Source organism: Pecten maximus, chromosome 6, assembly GCF_902652985.1.
Source record: "Pecten maximus chromosome 6, xPecMax1.1, whole genome shotgun sequence".
In the NCBI taxonomy this organism is placed as follows: Eukaryota; Metazoa; Mollusca; class Bivalvia; order Pectinida; family Pectinidae; genus Pecten; species Pecten maximus.
In genome coordinates, this window is record NC_047020.1 from 1,906,528 (window position 1) to 1,929,179 (window position 22,652).

Here is a 22,652-nt window from a genome sequence, read left to right on the forward strand (position 1 = left end):
AGTTATACATATATTGTGTATCTATACGTAATGCTTGTGTAAAATGTATATTGATTTGAACATCAGTCATGGATTATGTCAGAATCTGTGATAATCACTCATGGATTATTTCAGAATCTGTATTTCTTTGCTCTGAGGGCCAATTAATTACACAGTTCTTGTCCTATAAATAACACAAGGAATTGTCTGTCGTATATAATCATACTAGAGTTAGACACAGGACGAGTATCTGGTCGTGTAATTAAAACATTCTGTACAGTAAGTAAGAACTCCTTTAGGATTAGTAACTGTCCCAGTATAGAGGAAAGGTTTATATTACGGAGAGAAATGCCTTGGAGGACACATCACAGAAGGTGACTTACTCGACACGCTAACGTGACAGACTCGGGTGTTCAAACTTCAGCTTCTATGTACATATTCAAAAAGGGATTTCTTAATCAAAAGACACACAAGGACATGTTTTGATGACAACAGTCTCTTTTAATCAGAATATTGTACCAAACATCTGTCTCCACAGTAAGTGAGAGTTATAAATACATACTACATGTTACGTACATGTTGATAACACTCCACTCATCATCAAAATTGGTACATTTTAAAATCTGTCAATTTAATTTTTAAACATGTTTTCCTTTTCAAATGTGTACACAGCCTGTTGTGGTCTTACCTTGTTTCTCGACTTCCTTTGGGACTATACACATCAACACATTTTATCTAATCTAATTTATATATCATGTTCCAGAGCAAAAAGTTAACTTTAAATTTATCTTATCTCAAGTTCCAGACACATCTATTCTTGGTTTCTGTGTTTATTCCTGTTTTGATTGACCAATATCAACATTATAGTGCTTTTCAGGATCCTTAGCATACCAAATATCCTGTTTATAATGTCAACAATCATGCAAAACACCTCTATTTTACACAAAAATATCACAGTCCAAGTACAGATATTGAAGGTTATATTTATACATGGACAGTAAAACACTTGCCAAACCTGACATCACCTATATACACTACAGAACCACTTGATAGGCTAAAATAACAATCCTCCACCTGTTGGACAGAGCTGTTTTTACACTTTATTTATTTTTTTAAATTGATAAGAACAAGTTCCTGGAGACTTTTGATTCAGTGCATATTATTCCGACCAGCTACACATATAATCCCCCCCCCCCCCCCAAAAATATAACTGCAGGGAATACATGTACATTATTTTTTTTAGACTGTCATGGACAACCTACCGTAGTCATGTGTAAACAGGGCTGACCGAGCCTGGTCAAAGCTGACCTCACCCTCTGTACCATCTAACATCTTATGAAGAATTTCATCAATGATTTCATCCAAACTGATTTTGTTGAGATCCAGGAGAAGCACAGTTTTGTTGAGGAAACGCTGGATGTCCATGGCAGCCCGGATTTCTAGAGAGAAGTCCTTCAGGGGCAGTTTCTACCAAACAACATAAAGCATCATAGTGGGTGTAATCTCATATTGTCATAGGTACTTATACTGTATTGTAACACAGGGGCAGTTTCTACCAAACAACATAAAGCATCATAGTGGGTGTAATCTCATATTGTCATAGTGTATTATTAGTACTTCAGGGGCAGATTCTACCAAACAACATAAAGCATCATAGTGGGTGTAATCTCATATTGTCATAGGTACTTATACTGTATTGTAACACCGGGGTGGGGGGGGTTACAACCTTATAATGTAACACAGGGGCAGTTTCTACCAAACAACATAACGCATCATAGTGGGTGTAATCTCATATTGTCATAGGTACTTATACTGTATCGTAACACCGGGGTGGGGGGGGGGGGGGGGGGGGGGGGTTACAACCTTATATTGTAACACAGGGGCAGTTTCTACCAAACAACATAAAGCATCATAGTGGGTGTAATCTCATATTGTCATAGGTACTTATACTGTAACACAGGGGTGGGGGTTACAACCTTATATTGTAACACAGGGGCAGTTTCTACCAAACAACATAAAGCATCATAGTGGGTGTGATCTCATATTGTCATAGGTACTTATACTGTATTGTAACACAGGGGTGGGGGTTACAACCTTATATTGTAACACAGGGGCAGTTTCTACCAAACAACATAAAGCATATCATAGTGGGTGTAATCTCATATTGTCATAGTGTATGAAATTATATATGAAAATTCCTTAGACAATATGTCTACAGAAAAGTGAAATGCCATAGCCCAAGTCATTTTTCCATAGACCAATTTTTTAAAACATTGTTGAAAGTAGCATAACTGTCACGCAAATGCTTGCATCATCCAGTAATAACACGCTCTTATGGGTAAAATAAACTCTATTGTAAGCTCTGATTTCATATGATCATTTGTCAGAAAATAATGGAATGTTGTTTTCATGAATTGTAATGTATGTCAGGACTCAAACTTTTCATAGCCAATGGGGCCAACACTTTGAAACTTTACATAGACCGACCAGGTTTTCTATAGCCTCGGACCATCGGACCACCTTTACTTTCGAACACTGTTGTCATAGGTATTATTAGTATGTATGACAAAGAAGCTATCTAATATACTGTATCACAGCAGGCACAATTCTCATATCCATATTTTGTACATTATATTATAACACAGGGGTGGGGGTTACAACCTTATACTGTAACACAGGGGTGGGGGTTATAACCTTATAATGTAACACAGGGATGGGGGTTACAACCTTATACTGTAACACAGGGGTGGGGGTTACAACCTTATACTGTAACACAGGGGTGGGGGTCACAACCTTATACTGTAACACAGGGGTGGGGGTCACAACCTTATACTGTAACACAGGGGTGGGGGTTACAACCTTATACTGTAACACAGGGGTGGGGGTCACAACCTTATATTGTAACACAGGGGTGGGGGTTACAACCTTATATTGTAACACAGGGGTGGGGGTTACAACCTTATATTGTAACACAGGGGTGGGGGTTATAACCTTATATTGTAACACAGGGGTGGGGGTTACAACCTTATATTGTAACACAGGGGTGGGGGTTATAACCTTATATTGTAACACAGGGGCGGGGGTTATAACCTTATATTGTTACACAGGGGTGGGAGTTACAACCATTGTTACACAGGGGTGGGGGTTACAACCATTGTTACACAGGGGTGGGGGTTACAACCATTGTTACACAGGGGTGGGGGTTACAACCTTATATTGTAACACAGGGGTGGGGGTTACAACCTTATATTGTAACACAGGGGTGGGGGTTACAACCTTATATTGTAACACAGGGGTGGGGGTTACAACCATTGTTACACAGGGGTGGGGGTTACAACCTTATATTGTAACACAGGGGTGGGGGTTACAACCTGATATTGTAACACTATACTTGCCCTAAAAACATTGGTTTCTATTTTGTTTTGATCATGCTAACACTGTCTTATCTGATAGAAAACTGTCTGTATGTGTTTTGAATCTTACCTCATGTCGTGAGTACATCAAGGTCAGGCCATTCTCATCTGTAACAATCAACACACCATTGAAATATTAAGACAACACTCTCACATCATATATAACCTACTCCTTGTCAACAGCTTCCCTCTTCCATCATATGATGACAATTTTTAAGTTTTAAATCAATTTTGACATTCCTGTAACACATTTTACAAATTTAACAAAAAAAGTACAAATGTAAATGTTATGCTCATGCAGAAGCATGTAAGATCTCACCAATTAGCAACCTACCCTATTACAACAATCATGGTGTTATCATCAGGTCACCAGGTATATATATAACAAACGGTGTTATCATCAGGTCACCAGGTATATATATAACAAACGGTGTTATCATCAGGTCACCAGGTATATATATAACAAACGGTGTTATCATCAGGTCACCAGGTATATATATAACAAACGGTGTTATCATCAGGTCACCAGGTATATATATATAACAAACGGTGTTATCATCAGGTCACCAGGTGTATATATAACAAACGGTGTTATCATCAGGTCACCAGGTATATATATAACAAACGGTGTTATCATCAGGTCACCAGGTATATATATAACAAACGGTGTTATCATCAGGTCACCAGGTATATATATAACAAACGGTGTTATCATCAGGTCACCAGGTATATATATAACAAACGGTGTTATCATCAGGTCACCAGGTATATATATATAACAAACATAATTATGTACAACATTCTGTTAGAAAACCAATATTTACTATGTATAATATCAAAATCTAGGTGACTTTTTGTTTTTGAAAAAAGAAACAAGATTAATATGAAATGATCTTAGGATAACTGTGGGAGTTTTACGCATTAACTCATTATAATGGTCACAGTGACCCTGTCTATAGAGAACAGTACCACTGCGACTCATTATAATGGTCACAGTGACCCTGTCTATAGAGAACAGTACCACTGTGACTCATTATAATGGTCACAGTGACCCTGTCTATAGAGAACAGTACAACTGCGACTCATTATAAAGGTCACAGTGACCTTGTCTACAGAGGGCAGTACCACTGTGACTCATTATAATTGTCATAGTGACCCTGTCTACAGAGGGCAGTACCACTGTGACTCATTATAAAGGTCACAGTGACCCTGTCTATAGAGGGCAGTACCACTGCAACTCATTATAAAGGTCACAGTGACCCTGTCTACAGAGGGCAGTACCACTGCCACTCATTATAAAGGTCACAGTGACCCTGTCTACAGAGGGCAGTACCACTGCGACTCATTATAAAGGTCACAGTGACCCTGTCTATAGAGGGCAGTACCACTGTGACTCATTATAAAGGTCACAGTGACCCTGTCTATAGAGGGCAGTACCACTGCCACTCATTATAAAGGTCACAGTGACCCTGTCTACAGAGGGCAGTACCACTGCCACTCATTATAAAGGTCACAGTGACCCTGTCTATAGAGGGCAGTACCACTGCGACTCATTATAAAGGTCACAGTGACCCTGTCTACAGAGGGCAGTACCACTGCGACTCATTATAAAGGTCACAGTGATCCTGTCTACAGAGGGCAGTACCACTGCGACTCATTATAAAGGTCACAGTGACCCTGTCTACAGAGAACAGTACCACTGCGACTCATTATAAAGGTCACAGTGACTTTGTCTACAGAGAACAGTACCACTGCGACTCATTATAAAGGTCACAGTGACCCTGTCTACAGAGAACAGTACCACTGCGACTCATTATAATTGTCATAGTGACACTGTCTATAGAGAACAGTACAATACATGCATAGTAGACAGATATTTATACAGGTATACATGATATATAACAGCAGAAAAATTACATGCATTCTTTGATTTGACATTCACCCTATAATATACTGATGTTACAAAGTAAAGTGTAAGCTATCTGTACTTTTGCCGACCTCCAGGAAAGCTTGCTCCAGTACCAAAAAGGATGGGAAAGATACAACAGCTGATGATAGTGTTAGACACTCCAGAGTGGATTATTGATTACTGATGTGTTCCAAAGCTTTAATAGGCAATAAACCTCGCACATCTTACCGCAAGTAAGGTCACAAAGAGAGAATAACAGACACACAAGAAATATTACGATGAAGGAACAATGAAATTATTAAAAACTTGAAAAATATCATGCACAGCTCAATTTTTCAATTTATCCAAAATAACTATGTAGACACAAACACGACATTTGAGAACAGCTTTACAAAGTGTAACTGCAGCATGCGTAACCATCAAATGTTGACATTATTTTGGGAGATAATTTTAAACAATAATAACACTTGAAATTTCCTAATTTGTGTCTTAAAAGCTGATCATAACACAGAGGTTACATTTTTTTTCCAGCTGGATTTCCTTTAAGAATTCTAAAAAAAAGTATATATGCAAACTTTACTTTAATGTGATCTTATTTTGAAGATAATTTTATTATATTTAATAGTCAAAGTGAATATTGTTTTGAAATAATTTTTTCAGAGATTTTGGGGGCTGTGACACTGTTTTGTAAGATGCTGGTTAGATGCTCATATCTTAATAGTCTATATACTGATAATCCAGTCTAACTACTGATAATCCAGCCTAACTACTGATAATCCAGTCTAATTACTAATAATCCAGCCTAACTACTGATAATCCAGCCTAACTACTGATAATCCAGTCTAATTACTAATAATCCAGCCTAACTACTGATAATCCAGCCTAACTACTGATAATCCAGTCTAATTACTGATAATCCAGTCTAATTACTGATAATCCAGCCTAAAAACTGATAATCCAGCAAAAATACTGATAATCCAGCCTAATTACTGATAATCCAGTCTAATTACTGATAACCCAGCCTAATTACTGATAACCCAGTCTAATTACTGATATCCCAGTCTAATTACTGATAACCCAGCCTAATTACTGATAACCCAGCCTAATTACTGACAACCCAGCCTTATTACTGATAACCCAGTCTAATTACTGATAACCCAGCCTAATTACTGATAACCCAGTCTAATTACTGATAAACCAGCCTTATTACTGATAACCCAGCCTAATTACTGATAATCCAGTCTAATTACTGATAATCCATTCTAATTACTGATAATCCAGTCTAATTACTGATAACCCAGTCTAATTACTGATAATCCATTCTAATTACTGATAACCCAGCCTTATTACTGATAACACAGCCTTATTACTGATAACCCAGTCTAATTACTGATAACCCATTCTTATTACTGATAACCCAGTCTTATTACTGATAACCCATTCTTATACTGATAACCCAGTCTAATTACTGACAACCCAGCCTTATTACTGATAACCCAGTCTAATTACTGATAACCCATTCTTATTACTGATAACCCAGTCTAATTACTGATAACCCAGCCTAATTACTGATAACCCAGTCTAATTACTGATAACCCAGCCTAATTACTGATAACCCAGCCTTATTACTGATAACCCAGCCTTATTACTGATAACCCAGTCTAATTACTGATATCCCAGTCTAATTACTGATAATCCAGCCTAATTACTGACAACCCAGTCTAATTACTGATAACCCAGTCTAATTACTGATAACCCAGTCTAATTACTGATAACCCAGCCTAATTACTGATAATCCAGCCTAATTACTGACAACCCAGTCTAATTACTGATAACCCAGTCTAATTACTGATAACCCAGTCTAATTACTGATTACCCAGTCTAATTACTGATAATCCAGCCTTATTACTGATAACCCAGTCTTATTACTGATAATCCAGTCTAACTACTGATAATCCAGCCTTATTACTGAAAATCCAGCCTAACTACTGATAACCCAGCCTAATTACTGATAACCCAGCCTAATTACTGATAGCCCAGCCTTATTACTGATAATCCAGCCTTATTACTGATAACCCAGTCTTATTACTGATAAACCAGCCTTATTACTGATAATCCAGTCTAACTACTGATAATCCAGCCTAATTACTGACAACCCAGTCTAATTACTGATAACCCAGCCTTATTACTGATAACCCAGTCTTATTACTGATAATCCAGTCTAACTACCGATAATCCAGCCTAATTACTGAGAACCCAGCCTTATTACTGATAACCCAGTCTAATTACTGATATCCCAGTCTAATTACTGATAACCCAGCCTAATTACTGATAACCCAGCCTAATTACTGATAACCCAGCCTAATTACTGACAACCCAGCCTTATTACTGATAACCTAGCCTAATTACTGATAACCCAGTCTAATTACTGATAACCCAGTCTAATTACTGATAATCTATTCTAATTACTGATAACCCAGCCTTATTACTGATAACCCAGCCTAATTACTGATAACCCAGTCTAATTACTGATAACCCAGTCTAATTACTGATAACCCAGTCTAATAACTGATAACCCAAGTCTAATTACTGATAACCCAGTCTTATTACTGATAACCCAGCCTAATTACTGATAACCCAGTCTAATTACTGATAACCCAGTCTAATTACTGATAACCCAGTCTAATTACTGATAACCCAGTCTAATTACTGATATCCCATTATAATTACTGATAACCCAGTCTAATTACTGATAACCCAGTCTAATTACTGATAACCCAGTCTTATTACTGATAACCCAGCCTAATTACTGATAACCCAGCTTTATTACTGACAATCCATTCTAATTACTGATAACCCAGCCTAATTACTGATAACCCAGTCTAATTACTGACAACTCATTCTAATTACTGATAACCCAGCCTAATTACTGATAACCCAGTCTAATTACTGATAACCTAGCCTAATTACTGATAACCCAGTCTAATTACTGATAACCCAGTCTAATTACTGATAACCCATCCTAATTACTGACAACTCATTCTAATTACTGATAACCCAGTCTAATTACTGATAACCCAGCCTAACTACTGATACCCCAGCCTAAGTACTGACAACCCAGCCTTATTACTGATAACCCAGCCTAATTACTGATAACCCAGTCTAATTACTGATAACCCAGCCTAACTACTGATACCCCAGCCTAAGTACTGACAACCCAGCCTTATTACTGATAACCCAGCCTAATTACTGATAACCCAGTCTAATTACTGACAACTCATTCTAATTACTGATAACCCAGTCTAATTGCTCCATGTTGCTTTCAATACATCTTTAATTGTAAATCATTAAGATGTATTGACAGCAACATGTACACACCACAGATCACTGTATTCTGCTATTGTACTGTGTGCATGTACAGAGTTTAATTCTCTCCTTAATTGAGACTGTTTGTACAGATTTGTATTTCTTTATTAGACCCAATGTCCTAGCCAATGACTGGAGGCACTTTTTGGATTGTAACCCCCTCACCCTCCCCTAATTGGAATAAATTTGACACAAACAATAAAATTGATGATTTTTTTTAAACAACAGTCACATTCAAAGTTAAAATGTCACATTTAGATTTAAAATTGAGCTGTGTAAGAATGAGTGTGCTTCACGATCTTACCGCCATCGGAATCAGAGCCGTAGTCAAAACTCTTGTTTTCTTCTAAAATAAAATTGTTACGATCTAGTGTCATGCTCAAACAAAACAAGTTAATGCTACAACTGAAGGCAAAGCTACACAAAAACCACAGCTATTCGAACACAAACAACTTTAAATTAAATTGTGATTTTATGGATTTTAACACATGCTCATCTGGTCAATGGTGATCAATCACCTGTTTCTAATTTACACAGTATCTGATTTATTGAATCAGAATTGTTATCTTAACATCAGGTAATTGTTTGCTAGGAATTTCTGTTTTCTGGAGCAGCCTGCTAGGCTATAAATCACAATCTAGATGTCAACAAAAGTTAGCATGGATAAAAGGACAGTAGAAATGGTGAGGACTTATACATACCAATAAATGAGTCATCAAACTTTACGCCACTGATCGTGCTGCGACTTTCGTACATGGAATTTTTGCGATAGTTAGGATCCAGTAGATTGTTGGACTTCGGTGAAGCTGAACTGTTAGTGACAGTGAGTGTGTTGAGTGCCCCTTCACTGCGGTGACGTCTTCTTCCCCCACCTGTATCAGGGGGAGACAACCCTCCACCCTCTGCGTCTTGTGTAGATATGGGCGGTACATTTATTGTAGTAACGTGACCATTAACACCGCCATTTTTCCAATCAGCGCGACGTTTTGGGTCATGTCCTGGAGGTGTTTTGTTTTTGTTGCTATATGGAGGAGGCCCTTGTCCTTCAGACTCAATTGAAAACGCCAAGTTCTCCCGACACTCTGTGGTTACCACATTGACGTGCTGAAGTTCGACCCCCTGACTATCGTCAGTATTATGTGGCGGTAAATCCATGCCCTTTGTCTTTCTGGAAAAATAAAACAAGTGTAATGATTAATTTTGGAGCTCACCAGTACAGTCAATCACTCAAGAAAAAGATCTTAATATGAAAATTTCAGAAACTTTTTAAGACATCAAATATCAAATGAATGCGTTTGAAACATAAACAGTAGTTTCCTATGTCGACTTGATTAAAAGTAATCAATCTCAAAAAATTAAAATTTGATGTCCTACAATTTAATGAAAAATAAATGCATGCAAATTCAAATGAAATCCAAATATTTCAAATATAATACAGACCTATAATGCTTGTATGAACCCAATAGAGTAGTACATCTGTATGGGATATACATATGCCTATGGACTTATATAAAGCCTTTGAAAACTTTTAAGTGAGTTTCAACGCAAATAAAATATCTCCACATATTTGGCTGTACATCAGCCGTTAGTCCTCTAATGAATGCACACCAGCTTAGAAGGATGTGGGGTGTATGTTTATGGACTTCAAAGCTTTTGAAATTTCCCCCCAAAAAACATTGCAGTTACAGGTAACGGGATGCCCATGCTGTTGCTGGGCAAAAGGTTAATAATAAAGATAATTATAACAAGTTACATCATTCCAAAATGATTAGAATATGTACATACATACATTGTACATAATCATATGACATAATCAGATCCTTTCTACACTCCACAGATCAAAGTCATCACAAATATAAGTATTTCTCATCAATTTTAAACAAGCTTCTAATATATTCCTAAATTTTGTCTTGTTTTTAAATGAAAAGATTAACACTACTGGGTTGCTCTATTGGGATACTTTCTGATATATCATTAATTTTAATTAAATTATTTAATTTTAAATATGTGTAGCACTCTTCCTTTGGAAGTGACTTAATATAATGGTTAGCTTGATCCCTTCTATACTGTGGTAATTAACTGTTGTATGTACATAGTCACACTATATATCGTTATCAATAAATTAACCTCTAAATCTATTACACATATAACTACATGTACACACAAACTTTCTTAAGACACTGATCTTAGATACAGAAGACAGTCCATCACCTGATCTGTACAAACTCTCAATGAAGATGATATAACAATACAAATGTATATAAAAATATAAATTGCTAAAACATGTCAAGATTTAAAGCCAGGTTGTTGAGTGTTTAATGTAACAAATCAGATTAAACAACGATGGATCATGTCATCGGTTCAACTAGTACACACAAAATGTACGATTTAGACTAAATACTTCAGGGTGTTTTATAAATATTATGTCAGACTTAAAACTATTTTCACTAGACATGTGGACCAGATCTGTTTATAAACCTAATCCCGGAGAATCTATTAGCGAGCATGTGTTAACCAACAGACCGGATATCTAGTGAGATTTTTACACCAATAGTTCCCAAACACAGCAGCACATGTCCGCAATCACAGGTAAACAATGAATTATTTATCATGTGTATCTACCCAGTAACATCGAGGCCTCAATCAGCCTCCAGGACAGGTGCCAAAAACCTTCCTCATGATGTCAGGTAAACACAGTGCTTCACAGAGTTTGGATTCATCAATGTTCAAGCAAATAGGTTTAACAATTAAGGTAGACAAACAGGTTTTCAAAGTGTCGATGCCACAACTAATGGATATATGGGTGACAGGTTGTGACTGGCTCTATATACAAGAGGCCCAAGGGCCTTAACGGTCATCTTGGATTTCTGACTGACCCATAAATAACAACACTTGGCCAGGATCATCTACAGATCATTTTTGGTATGTTAGAGCTGAATCCCCCTGGTGGAATTTGAGAAGAAGTTTCAAATAGTTCAGGAAAACCATGATTGCGTAATCATGTTACAAAATGGCCACCTTAGCTGCCATGTCAAAGTTTTAACGATGCCGAAAAATAACAACACTTTGTTGACTATCTTTCCTTAACATCCTCACCAGTTTCCAGCTCAATTGCACCATTGAAACTGGAGAAAAAGTTTAAAATGTGTTTTTCAAGATGGTTGCCATGGTGGCCATCTTGGATTACTGACTGACCTGAAATACATTTTAATACATGTTCATTGTCTCCTTAATTGATGACATGATTTAACTCTACATCCCATCAGCGGAATTTGAGAATAAGTTTCAAATAGGTGTAGTTCAGAAGAACTTGAGAAGAAGTTTGAAATGTGAAAAGTTTACGCACGGCGGACGGCGCACGACGACGGACGAAACATGATGACTATAGGTCATCCTGACCCTTCGGGTCAGATGACCTAAATAAATCCACATTTGGATTTGTTACAGTCATATCTTAGAAGAATGTCAAAAAACATAACAATCCTCAGTCATTAGGCATCATTTCATGTAGAGTTAAATCATATCATCAATTAAGGAGACAATGAACATGTATTAAAAAATGACACAAAATAAAACAGCTTATGAAATGTAGTCAGATTATCTCCCTGAATGCCTCAAGAATCAATGAATTATCTCCCTTACTGCCCACAGAATCAATATCAGTCTGGTAATCTCACTTACTGTCCACAGAATCAATATCAGTCTGGTAATCTCACTTACTGTCCACAGAATCAATATCAGTCTGGTAATCTCACTTACTGTCCACAGAATCAATGTCAGTCTGGTAATCTCACTTACTGCCCACACAATCAATATCAGTCTGGTTATCTCCCTTACTGCCCACACAATCAATATCAGTCTGGTAATCTCACTTACTGTCCACAGAATCAATGTCAGTCTGGTAATCTCACTTACTGTCCACAGAATCAATATCAGTCTGGTAATCTCACTTACTGTCCACAGAATCAATATCAGTCTGGTAATCTCACTTACTGTCCACAGAATCAATGTCAGTCTGGTAATCTCACTTACTGCCCACACAATCAATATCAGTCTGGTTATCTCCCTTACTGCCCACACAATCAATATCAGTCTGGTAATCTCACTTACTGCGTACAGAATCAATATCAGTCTGGTAATCTCCCTTACTGCCCACACAATCAATATCAGTCTGGTAATTTCACTTACTGTCCACAGAATCAATATCAGTCTGGCAATCTCCCTTACTGCCCACACAATCAATATCAGTCTGGTAATCTCCCTTACTGCCCACACAATCAATATCAGTCTGGCAATCTCCCTTACTGCCCACACAATCAATATCAGTCTGGTAATCTCACTTACTGCCCACAGAATCAATATTAGTCTGGTAATTTCACTTACTGCCCACACAATCAATATCAGTCTGGTAATCTCACTTACTGCCCACACAATCAATGTCAGTCTGGTAATCTCACTTACTGCCCACAAAATCAATATCAGTCTGGTAATCTCCGTTACTGCCCACACAATCAATATCAGTCTGGCAATCTCACTTACTGCCCACAGAATCAATATCAGTCTGGTAATCTCACTTACTGCCCACAGAATCAATATCAGTCTGGTAATCTCCCTTACTGCCCACAGAATCAATATCAGTCTGGTAATCTCCCTTACTGTCCACACAATCAATATCAGTCTGGTAATCTCCCTTACTGCCCACACAATCAATATCAGTCTGGTAATCTCACTTACTGTCCACAGAATCAATGTCAGTCTGGTAATCTCACTTACTGCCCACAGAATCAATATCAGTCTGGTAATCTCACTTACTGTCCACACAATCAATATCAGTCTGGTTATCTCCCTTACTGCCCACACAATCAATATCAGTCTGGTAATCTCACTTACTGCGTACAGAATCAATATCAGTCTGGTAATCTCCCTTACTGCCCACACAATCAATATCAGTCTGGTAATCTCCCTTACTGTCCACAGAATCAATATCAGTCTGGCAATCTCCCTTACTGCCCACACAATCAATATCAGTCTGGTAATCTCCCTTACTGCCCACACAATCAATATCAGTCTGGTAATCTCCCTTACTGCCCACACAATCAATATCAGTCTGGTAATCTCCCTTACTGCCCACACAATCAATATCAGTCTGGTAATCTCACTTACTGCCCACACAATCAATATCAGTCTGGTAATCTCACTTACTGCCCACACAATCAATATCAGTCTGGTAATCTCACTTACTGTCCACAGAATCAATATCACTCTGGTAATCTCACTTACTGCCCACACAATCAATATCAGTCTGGCAATCTCCCTTACTGTCCACACAATCAATATCAGTCTGGTAATCTCACTTACTGCGTACAGAATCAATATCAGTCTGGTAATCTCCCTTACTGCCCACAGAATCAATATCAGTCTGGTAATTTCACTTACTGTCCACAGAATCAATATCAGTCTGGCAATCTCCCTTACTGCCCACACAATCAATGTCAGTCTGGTAATCTCACTTACTGTCCACAGAATCAATATCAGTCTGGTAATCTCCCTTACTGCCCACAGAATCAATATCAGTCTGGTAATCTCACTTACTGCCCACAGAATCAATATCAGTCTGGTAATCTCCCTTACTGTCCACACAATCAATATCAGTCTGGTAATCTCCATTACTGCCCACACAATCAATATCAGTCTGATAATCTCCCTTACTGTCCACAGAATCAATATCAGTCTGGTAATCTCACTTACTGCCCACACAATCAATATCAGTCTGGTAATCTCCCTTACTGCCCACACAATCAATATCAGTCTGGTAATCTCACTTACTGCCCACACAATCAATATCAGTCTGGTAATCTCACTTACTGCCCACACAATCAATATCAGTCTGGTAATCTCCCTTACTGCCCACACAATCAATATCAGTCTGGTAATCTCCCTTACTGCCCACAGAATCAATATCAGTCTGGTAATCTCACTTACTGCCCACACAATCAATATCAGTCTGGTAATCTCACTTACTGCCCACACAATCAATATCAGTCTGGTAATCTCACTTACTGTCAACAGAATCAATATCACTCTGGTAATCTCACTTACTGCCCACACAATCAATATCAGTCTGGCAATCTCCCTTACTGTCCACACAATCAATATCAGTCTGGTAATCTCACTTACTGCGTACAGAATCAATATCAGTCTGGTAATCTCCCTTACTGCCCACAGAATCAATATCAGTCTGGTAATTTCACTTACTGTCCACAGAATCAATATCAGTCTGGCAATCTCCCTTACTGCCCACACAATCAATGTCAGTCTGGTAATCTCACTTACTGTCCACAGAATCAATGTCAGTCTGGTAATCTCCCTTACTGCCCACAGAATCAATATCAGTCTGATAATCTCCCTTACTGTCCACAGAATCAATATCAGTCTGGTAATCTCCCTTACTGCCCACAGAATCAATATCAGTCTGGTAATCTCTCTTACTGCCCACACAATCAATATCAGTCTGGTAATCTCACTTACAGAATCAACTGGCTTGTTAGTTATGTGTTAGTTTATTTTCTTTCATTAGCATGGACAGCTGAGATAGAATGTAGACTTGACCTCAGTATATGTAATCTAAGTGTAGAGGAGATCTGTCAGTAGATACTTTGGATGAGGACTGATGGTTCTACTACGGGCTCCAGATACATCGACCTATTTAATACCTGATTGATACACCAATACACACAAGCAAGTGTTGATACAATAAATACCCAATGTTTATCAAGACCTTCACAGAGCAAGCAATTCATTCTCCACAATTTAGGACTCCTAGCAGCTGCTGGAGCTGATCAATGTACAAAACAGATTTGACGATGAGCAAAAACAACTTGCTTGTCCTGATATCAGTAAACAAATGCTACCACAAAAAACACAAGATATACCAATCATAACTACAATTAACACTTCATTACAGCTGTATAATACTTAAGTGTTTATCAAACTTTGTACTGATAAACAAAGATAGGTTTATAAGGTCGGATCATTTTCCTGCTATTATTCATTTCATCAAATTCATATGACTTTCACAGTAAGTGAAGGTTAAAAATACTGGATTGATAATGATTGATCACTTTCTTTGAAGATTTTATTAATTAACATCTTATAAAACCTTAAATAATCTAATATAGCAATTCTAAATCTTTCTTTAAAGATTTTACTAATTATAACATCTTATGAAACCTTCATAATCTAATATAGCATTAACCTACAGGACGACATTATTTTCTCCATGAGCTAGTGTCTTTTACCTCTGTAATGGTGCTTCCTTAAACCCAAATTAATATGACAATATCTTGATAATTCTAAATTAGAACAAAAAAAAGGGGTTTTTTGGAAGATCAGTTTTGAAATTTCTTCACTTGTCATCACAAAGCATTTAAATCGCATTCTTTTTTAACAAGAGAAAAAGTTATGCTTTAATTTTGAAGACTTTGGAACATCCTTAAGTAGCCTTCATCCATACCATGTTTATGGACTACAGGTGATGCAGATCTGATATACTACAATAGACAATGCCCACATTGGATCAAACTTATACAGACATTCATTATACCAGGACAACATAACAACCATAAAAACTTTGAAGGAAAATTCTGCCAATCAACAGAGAATGATAATCCATGCTGCCTTGTTCAACAACATGTAATATAACACATCCCCAAGTTTGATGATAAAGTTTGATGATGATTTATGCTCTAGTGTGCATCCTACATCACATTGTAAAATCATAAAACAAACTACATCAGATAGACTCTATAGTCATAGCTCATGATGTTTGCATCTCTTCAAATTATTTCTGACTGAAAATTTATGGTGTGCAGGTGCTGTAAGTAATAAAACTGTTCTATATTTATTTCCTAAATCAGACAAAGATAAACATCATAGGTACAGTAGTGACCTGTATGGAAACAACAACAACATCACACCTGGTTTTAATGTATTCTCATATAACACATTCTAAAACATGTGAATTTATAGCACTTCAGTCTCAGCATTGCCACAAAGGTTTCATAAACTTAATTAGTGATATGGTACTCGGACAATAAAGTTGCATTTGCAGTGAAACACAAGATCTGACATTATTTAAGGGAAACAATGATTAAAAACATAGGAATGAGAGAAATAATTGACTTTGTCATGATGGTCCTTCATCAGAGAGTGTTAAGGAGATGGAATAGACAGAACATCTTATCAAAATCAGGCCAGCAAGGCAGATAATAATTAAAACAGAATCATCATTAGGTAAACAAATGAGATGGAAATATAAGACATAAAACAGAACAAATTGTGGCTTTAACATTTACTAAAAAACAAATAAATTATGTACCCACACCAACATATACCTATATGTACCCTCACTAACATATACCTATATATATACCCACACCAACATATACCTATATATACCCTCACCAACATATACCTATATATACCCTCACCAACATATACCTATATATACCCTCACCAACATATACCTATACATACCCACACCACTACATATACCTATATATACCCTCACCAACATATACCTATGAGATACCCGCACCAACCAGACACCATAGATACCCCACCAACATATACCTAGATAGACCGGCACGAACAAGATACGTAGTATACCCTCACCAACATATACCTATATATATACCCACACCAACATATACCTATATATACCCTCACCAACATATACCTATATATCATTTACCCTCACCAACATATACCTCAATATATACCCTTACCAACATATACCTATACCCTCACCAACATATACCTATATATACCCTCACCAACATATACCTATATATACCCACACCAACATATACCTATATATACCCTCACCAACATATACCTATATATATACCCACACCAACATATACCTATATATACTCTCACCAACATATACCTATATATATACCCTCACCAACATATACCTATATTTACCATTGTATGGCACTGCCACTATATAACCCTACCAATTCAGTTGCGAGTTCACCAGCTTATGAACTGCCAACTGAAATTTGAATTTGAAAATTTCAAAAAAAAAATCGCACGACAAATTAAAAAATCACAGATGGTAAATATAAGCATTGAACGGCTTTCAGTTGGCATTCATAGTCAATATGAATGCCAACTGGACAGAGGCAAATTCAACATGAAGCGCGCTAACTGAAAGCCATTCAATGCTTAAATATACACACACCATACCAGTAATCACAGACATCCATTTCTATACTCCATAATCAGGTATTGTTTGAACTGTCCTCCTCAGGTCCAGCTATACACCTCCAACACTAAGGTCTTCTGTCATTGCTGGGTTATATACAAAGTCATGTGAGTGGTCCTCATCAACAATAACAAAATCATGTGTGACTTCTCCAGCTGTTAAGTTCTACACTACGTCTACTGTTTTCCTGTCATGTGAGGCTTCACTGGTCACATTACATAAGGTTTTATATCGCCAATCAGATTGGTATCTCTTAAAATTCATAATCAGATCTAATCTAAATTTGTTGTATTAGGTCTTTCTGGTCATTCTGCTTGATACCAGAGTCGTGGCACGATTATTGAGTGATCTTCCCTGAGATATTCTGTCTGTGATTGACATGTCAAGGCATATAAATCAGGATCATCCGATTGCTGGCAAACAAAACTCGGAGTGGCATAAAAGACAGTGTGAAGGTCACCAATAGCACTAAATCTCAATCAATACAAGTAACAATAATACTGAAGGTTTAAACCACAAGTTTCCTGAGTTCTGTGGACACTGGCACCGGGCTCCACAATTAAGTTTCCCGAGGTCTGTGGACACTGGCACCGGGCTCCACAATTAAGTTTCCCCGAGTTCTGTGGACACTGGCACCGGGCTCCACAATTAAGTTTCCTGGGTTCTGTGGACACTGGCACCGGGCTCCACAATTACGTTTCCCGAGGTCTGTGGACACTGGCACCGGGCTCCACAATTAAGTTTCCCGAGTTCTGTGGACACAGGTACCGGGCTCCACAATTAAGTTTCCCGTGTTCTGTGGACACTGGCACCAGATTCCAATGAATCTTTCCAATTTTGACACCAGCAGCCGCACAGTTTTAGAAGTTTATTATGTCACTGATTGGTTCATAGACAATATCTCAAGTGGAATCTCTGTCTAAAAACATACATCCAGGGACAGCTTCCAAACTTATAACTAGAATCATTAGGGAAGGAAAGCACTGGCTATAAACACCCAATCACTACTGAGGACCTGAACATGGTACAACTTCACGGAAAACAGCAATGTGTTCACCACTCCAAGGGAACTGGCACAGAGCTGGTGTGATTCCATAGGCTTAACATGATGATGATGATGATTTTTATTGTGTTGAAAACATCAGTGTATTAATTGTTAAATTAAGGTTTTCCCTCTACCAATGATGGTGAATTAGTAATGTTTGTTATGTATAATCAACACAATTAACTTAGATATACATACCGAACTATGTATGGTGTAATTGTAAGACCGAGAGGAGCAGATGAAATTAAAGTATAATTCCTGACATTCATTCTAGAGATCTACATAGAAATCTTGGCCACCATTTTATGAGATCTCGGTACATGGTAAGAAGTAAAGTAGAAATATTGGCCACCATTTTATGAGATCTCGGTACAGGTTAGAAGTAAAGTAGAAATATTGGCCACCATTTTATGAGATCTCGGTACAAGGTTAGAAGTAAAGTAGAAATATTGGCCACCATTTTATGAGATCTCAGTACTATGTTAGAAGTTAAGTAGAAATATTGGCCACCATTTTATGAGATCTCGGTACAAGGTTAGAAGTAATGTAGAAATATTGGCCACCATTTTATGAGATCTCGGTACTATGTTAGAAGTTAAGTAGAAATCTTGGCCACCATTTTATGAGATCTCGGTACATGGTAAGAAGTTAGAAGCACAGTGGATCTATTTAGTAAGGATAACTTGATCAGCCTAGTGATGTTTTTACCTGATGATAACAAGTAATAACCATACTAATTGGCCACTAGAATCGTGTAAATCTTACTCCTGAGCTGCCTCCTAACATCACTCACGGTACAGATGATTAGCCGTACAGATGATTCCAGTTAGAGACAAAATTACATCTTCACATTCATTTATTGGTGCATACCATGCTAAGTATGAATCATAATGTAAATCTTTTATAGCAAATTAAACAACAGGCCCATGCCAGGCCTTAAACACTCACCTGAGTTCTGAAATATTTCAGTCATTTTACCCTTTTTGCCCCCACCCATCAGGCAATTGGAGCTAGTCAGGAAAAACATGTGCACACCATCAAACTGCCATCCTATACTGATGATTCTAGCCAAGTTAGAATTAATTCCAATAGAAATTCAACAAATGATATATAGTCAAAAATGTGATTTCCCTATATAAACTATTGCAAATAAAACCCCTCCCCAGGGGCAAATGTCAAACCCTTGTGTCATGAAATTCACAATTTTGGTAAAGCACCTTACGACCCTTCTATCCAAGAAGAGTATTTGATTCTACCTTATTTAGGTCTTAAGAGAAGAGGATTTGTGAAATTTTAGTTAAGTTGACCCCTTTTGGCCCCACCTCTCAGTCCCCTCTCAGGAGAAAACATATAATTCACAATTTTGGATGAATTTTGGCCATGGAAGGTTTCTGTAAAATTTCAATGAAATTGGTTCTGAAAATGTAAATTGTTTATAGATACATATCTTAATCTTCAATTAACTTTTAGGTTTTCCTATATATCCCCCACCATTTGGCATCATCAGTCACCAGTACAGTCCTGACACTCACCCTAACACAGACTGTGGAATGATGGATACACTTTTCGTCATTTCCCAAAAAAATAGGATTGTTAAAAGCCATGCAATCACAATTCCTTAGCAGTTATATAGAATTAGATACAGAAGATGAAACTTTATCAGGACTGGCCAGTTGTCCTTCAAGCCATTATTAATTATCGAAGATCAGATTATTTTTAATTACAAAGAATATCCTTGTCTTTCCTTCACTGGCAAAACCTGTCAATGTCATACTCCGTACACCAAGTGTAATTACATGTACAGCATTCAGGAATTTCCAGTCGAGAAAGCGTCCTTGTGTTTGTATACGGCTGACATTTAATTCTTTATGATAAGATATCATCTGATGCTCACAGGATTACAACTTAAAGTGTGTGTTTATATATTATGTCACATGGGGAAGTAGTTATGGTTAAATTAAAGAGGAAAAGTAAATTTCCACAAAACCTGAAATTTGTGAGATTAGAGGCATTAGAGAGGGTGTGTAATCGTGTATTAGGGAGAGGCAGTAGATGCCATGGGTATGTACATTCTGTCTGGCGTGGAGCCCACAGATCTTCCAGGTAGTTCAGTGTTGTTTCTGTAGAAACCATGTCATAAAAACAGTTATAAACAAAGTCGGGGTGTGTAACAATGATGTGAACCTTGAAGCATTTCACCATCCTCACCTTTTTATGTCCTATCCATACTTTCACCAACCAAAGATCGGTGGATTAAAAAAAAAATTTAATTAACTTTCCTGTTAGTTTTCATATCAATTTCCCTCATCAATGTGAACCAATCAATCTTAGAATGGTGGGAACAACCTAAAGGATGTTACACTATCAATGATGTTAAACTGGGTACAATTTAAAAAGCATGATCAGGTCAAACAGCTATTCCAAATTTTGATGGGCCGATATCATTTGCTGTTTCTTTCTTATTTTAGTAGGAGTTCTAAAGCATATATGCATGTATATATGCTTTATATAAATACCATGTATATAAAGATAAAAATATCCAGATACCTTACATAACTTAAGATACATCTATCAAAATATATATTAACCTGACTCACACTTACACCAGATCACTTACGGTACACTATGCTGAACACTGATTCCAACATGTACTGTTGTCGTTTAACTCCTGTTTGATTTAAACTCCTCGTCTTACATCTTATGGTAAGGATTCAGTCTGACCAATTACTTGGGAGTTGGAATGGATGCCACCATGACGTTTCCTAACTGTTGATATGACACAATACAGTTATAGAGTTGTTCTCCACAGTTCTCTGTCGTGGCACTACACAACAGTTAGATACATCCTCATATTAACATCTCAACAGACTGGGGAGCTCTTCTGGTAGCCTTGATCTTTATACAAATGCCAAACCTTAAGCCTAATCAAAAGTCAATGCAGTAATTCTATACATTGAGAAGACACTTTCCTTACAATTCTAGGCTAAATCAGTTGGGATTGGAGACTATAGATTCCACTAAATAATCAGTCTGGTGTCACTGTGGAGTCCTGCTTAAAGAGGGGAAATTCTACTTCAGGGTTTATGAAGAATTTGGATTTGAAATATATTCACAGCAAAATTGTCAAACTCAGTGCTGTAAAAAATATAAGGTGGTGTCAATAATACAATGTGGTGTCAATAATACAAGGTGGTGTCAGTAATACAAGGTGGTGTCTGTAATACAAGGTGATGTCTGTAATACCAGGTGATGTCTGTAATATAAGGTGGTGTCAGTCATACAAGGTGGTGTCAGTAATACAAGGTGATGTCTGTAATATAAGGTGGTGTCTGTAATACAATGTGGTGTCAGTAATACAAGGTGGTGTCAGTAATACAAGGTGGTGTCAGTAATACAATGTGGTGTCAGTAATACAAGGTTGTGTCTGTAATACAAGGTGGTGTCAGTAATACAATGTGGTGTCTGTAATACAAGGTGGTGTCTGTAATACAAGGTGGTGTCTGTAATACAAAGTGGTGTCAGTATTACAAGGTGGTGTCTGTAATACAAGGTGGTGTCTGTAATACAAGGTGGTGTCTGTAATACAAGGTGGTGTCAGTAATACAATGTGGTGTTAGTCATACAAGGTGGTGTCTGTAATACAATGTGGTGTCTGTAATACAAGGTGGT

General features: G+C 37.3%; 1 protein-coding gene across 5 annotated transcripts in view; it reads right to left on the minus strand.

Moving 5' to 3' along the window:
* LOC117328698 (sodium bicarbonate transporter-like protein 11) overlaps positions 1 to 22,652 on the minus strand; it is a 103,821-nt gene that overhangs the window by 25,676 nt on the left and 55,493 nt on the right. For 3 of the 5 annotated variants that reach the window (XM_033886187.1, XM_033886188.1, XM_033886186.1), the window contains 4 exons: positions 9,369 to 9,835; positions 8,972 to 9,013; positions 3,463 to 3,500; positions 1,242 to 1,446 (listed from right to left, as the gene is read on the minus strand). In XM_033886187.1, coding sequence (XP_033742078.1) covers positions 1,242 to 1,446; positions 3,463 to 3,500; positions 8,972 to 9,013; positions 9,369 to 9,822 — 739 coding nt within the window. In that variant the 5' untranslated portion in view covers positions 9,823 to 9,835. Of the gene's footprint in view, positions 1 to 1,241; positions 1,447 to 3,462; positions 3,501 to 8,971; positions 9,014 to 9,368; positions 9,836 to 17,919; positions 18,024 to 22,652 lie in introns of those variants that run through there. The other 2 variants (XM_033886189.1, XM_033886190.1) reach the window with 2 other exon arrangements.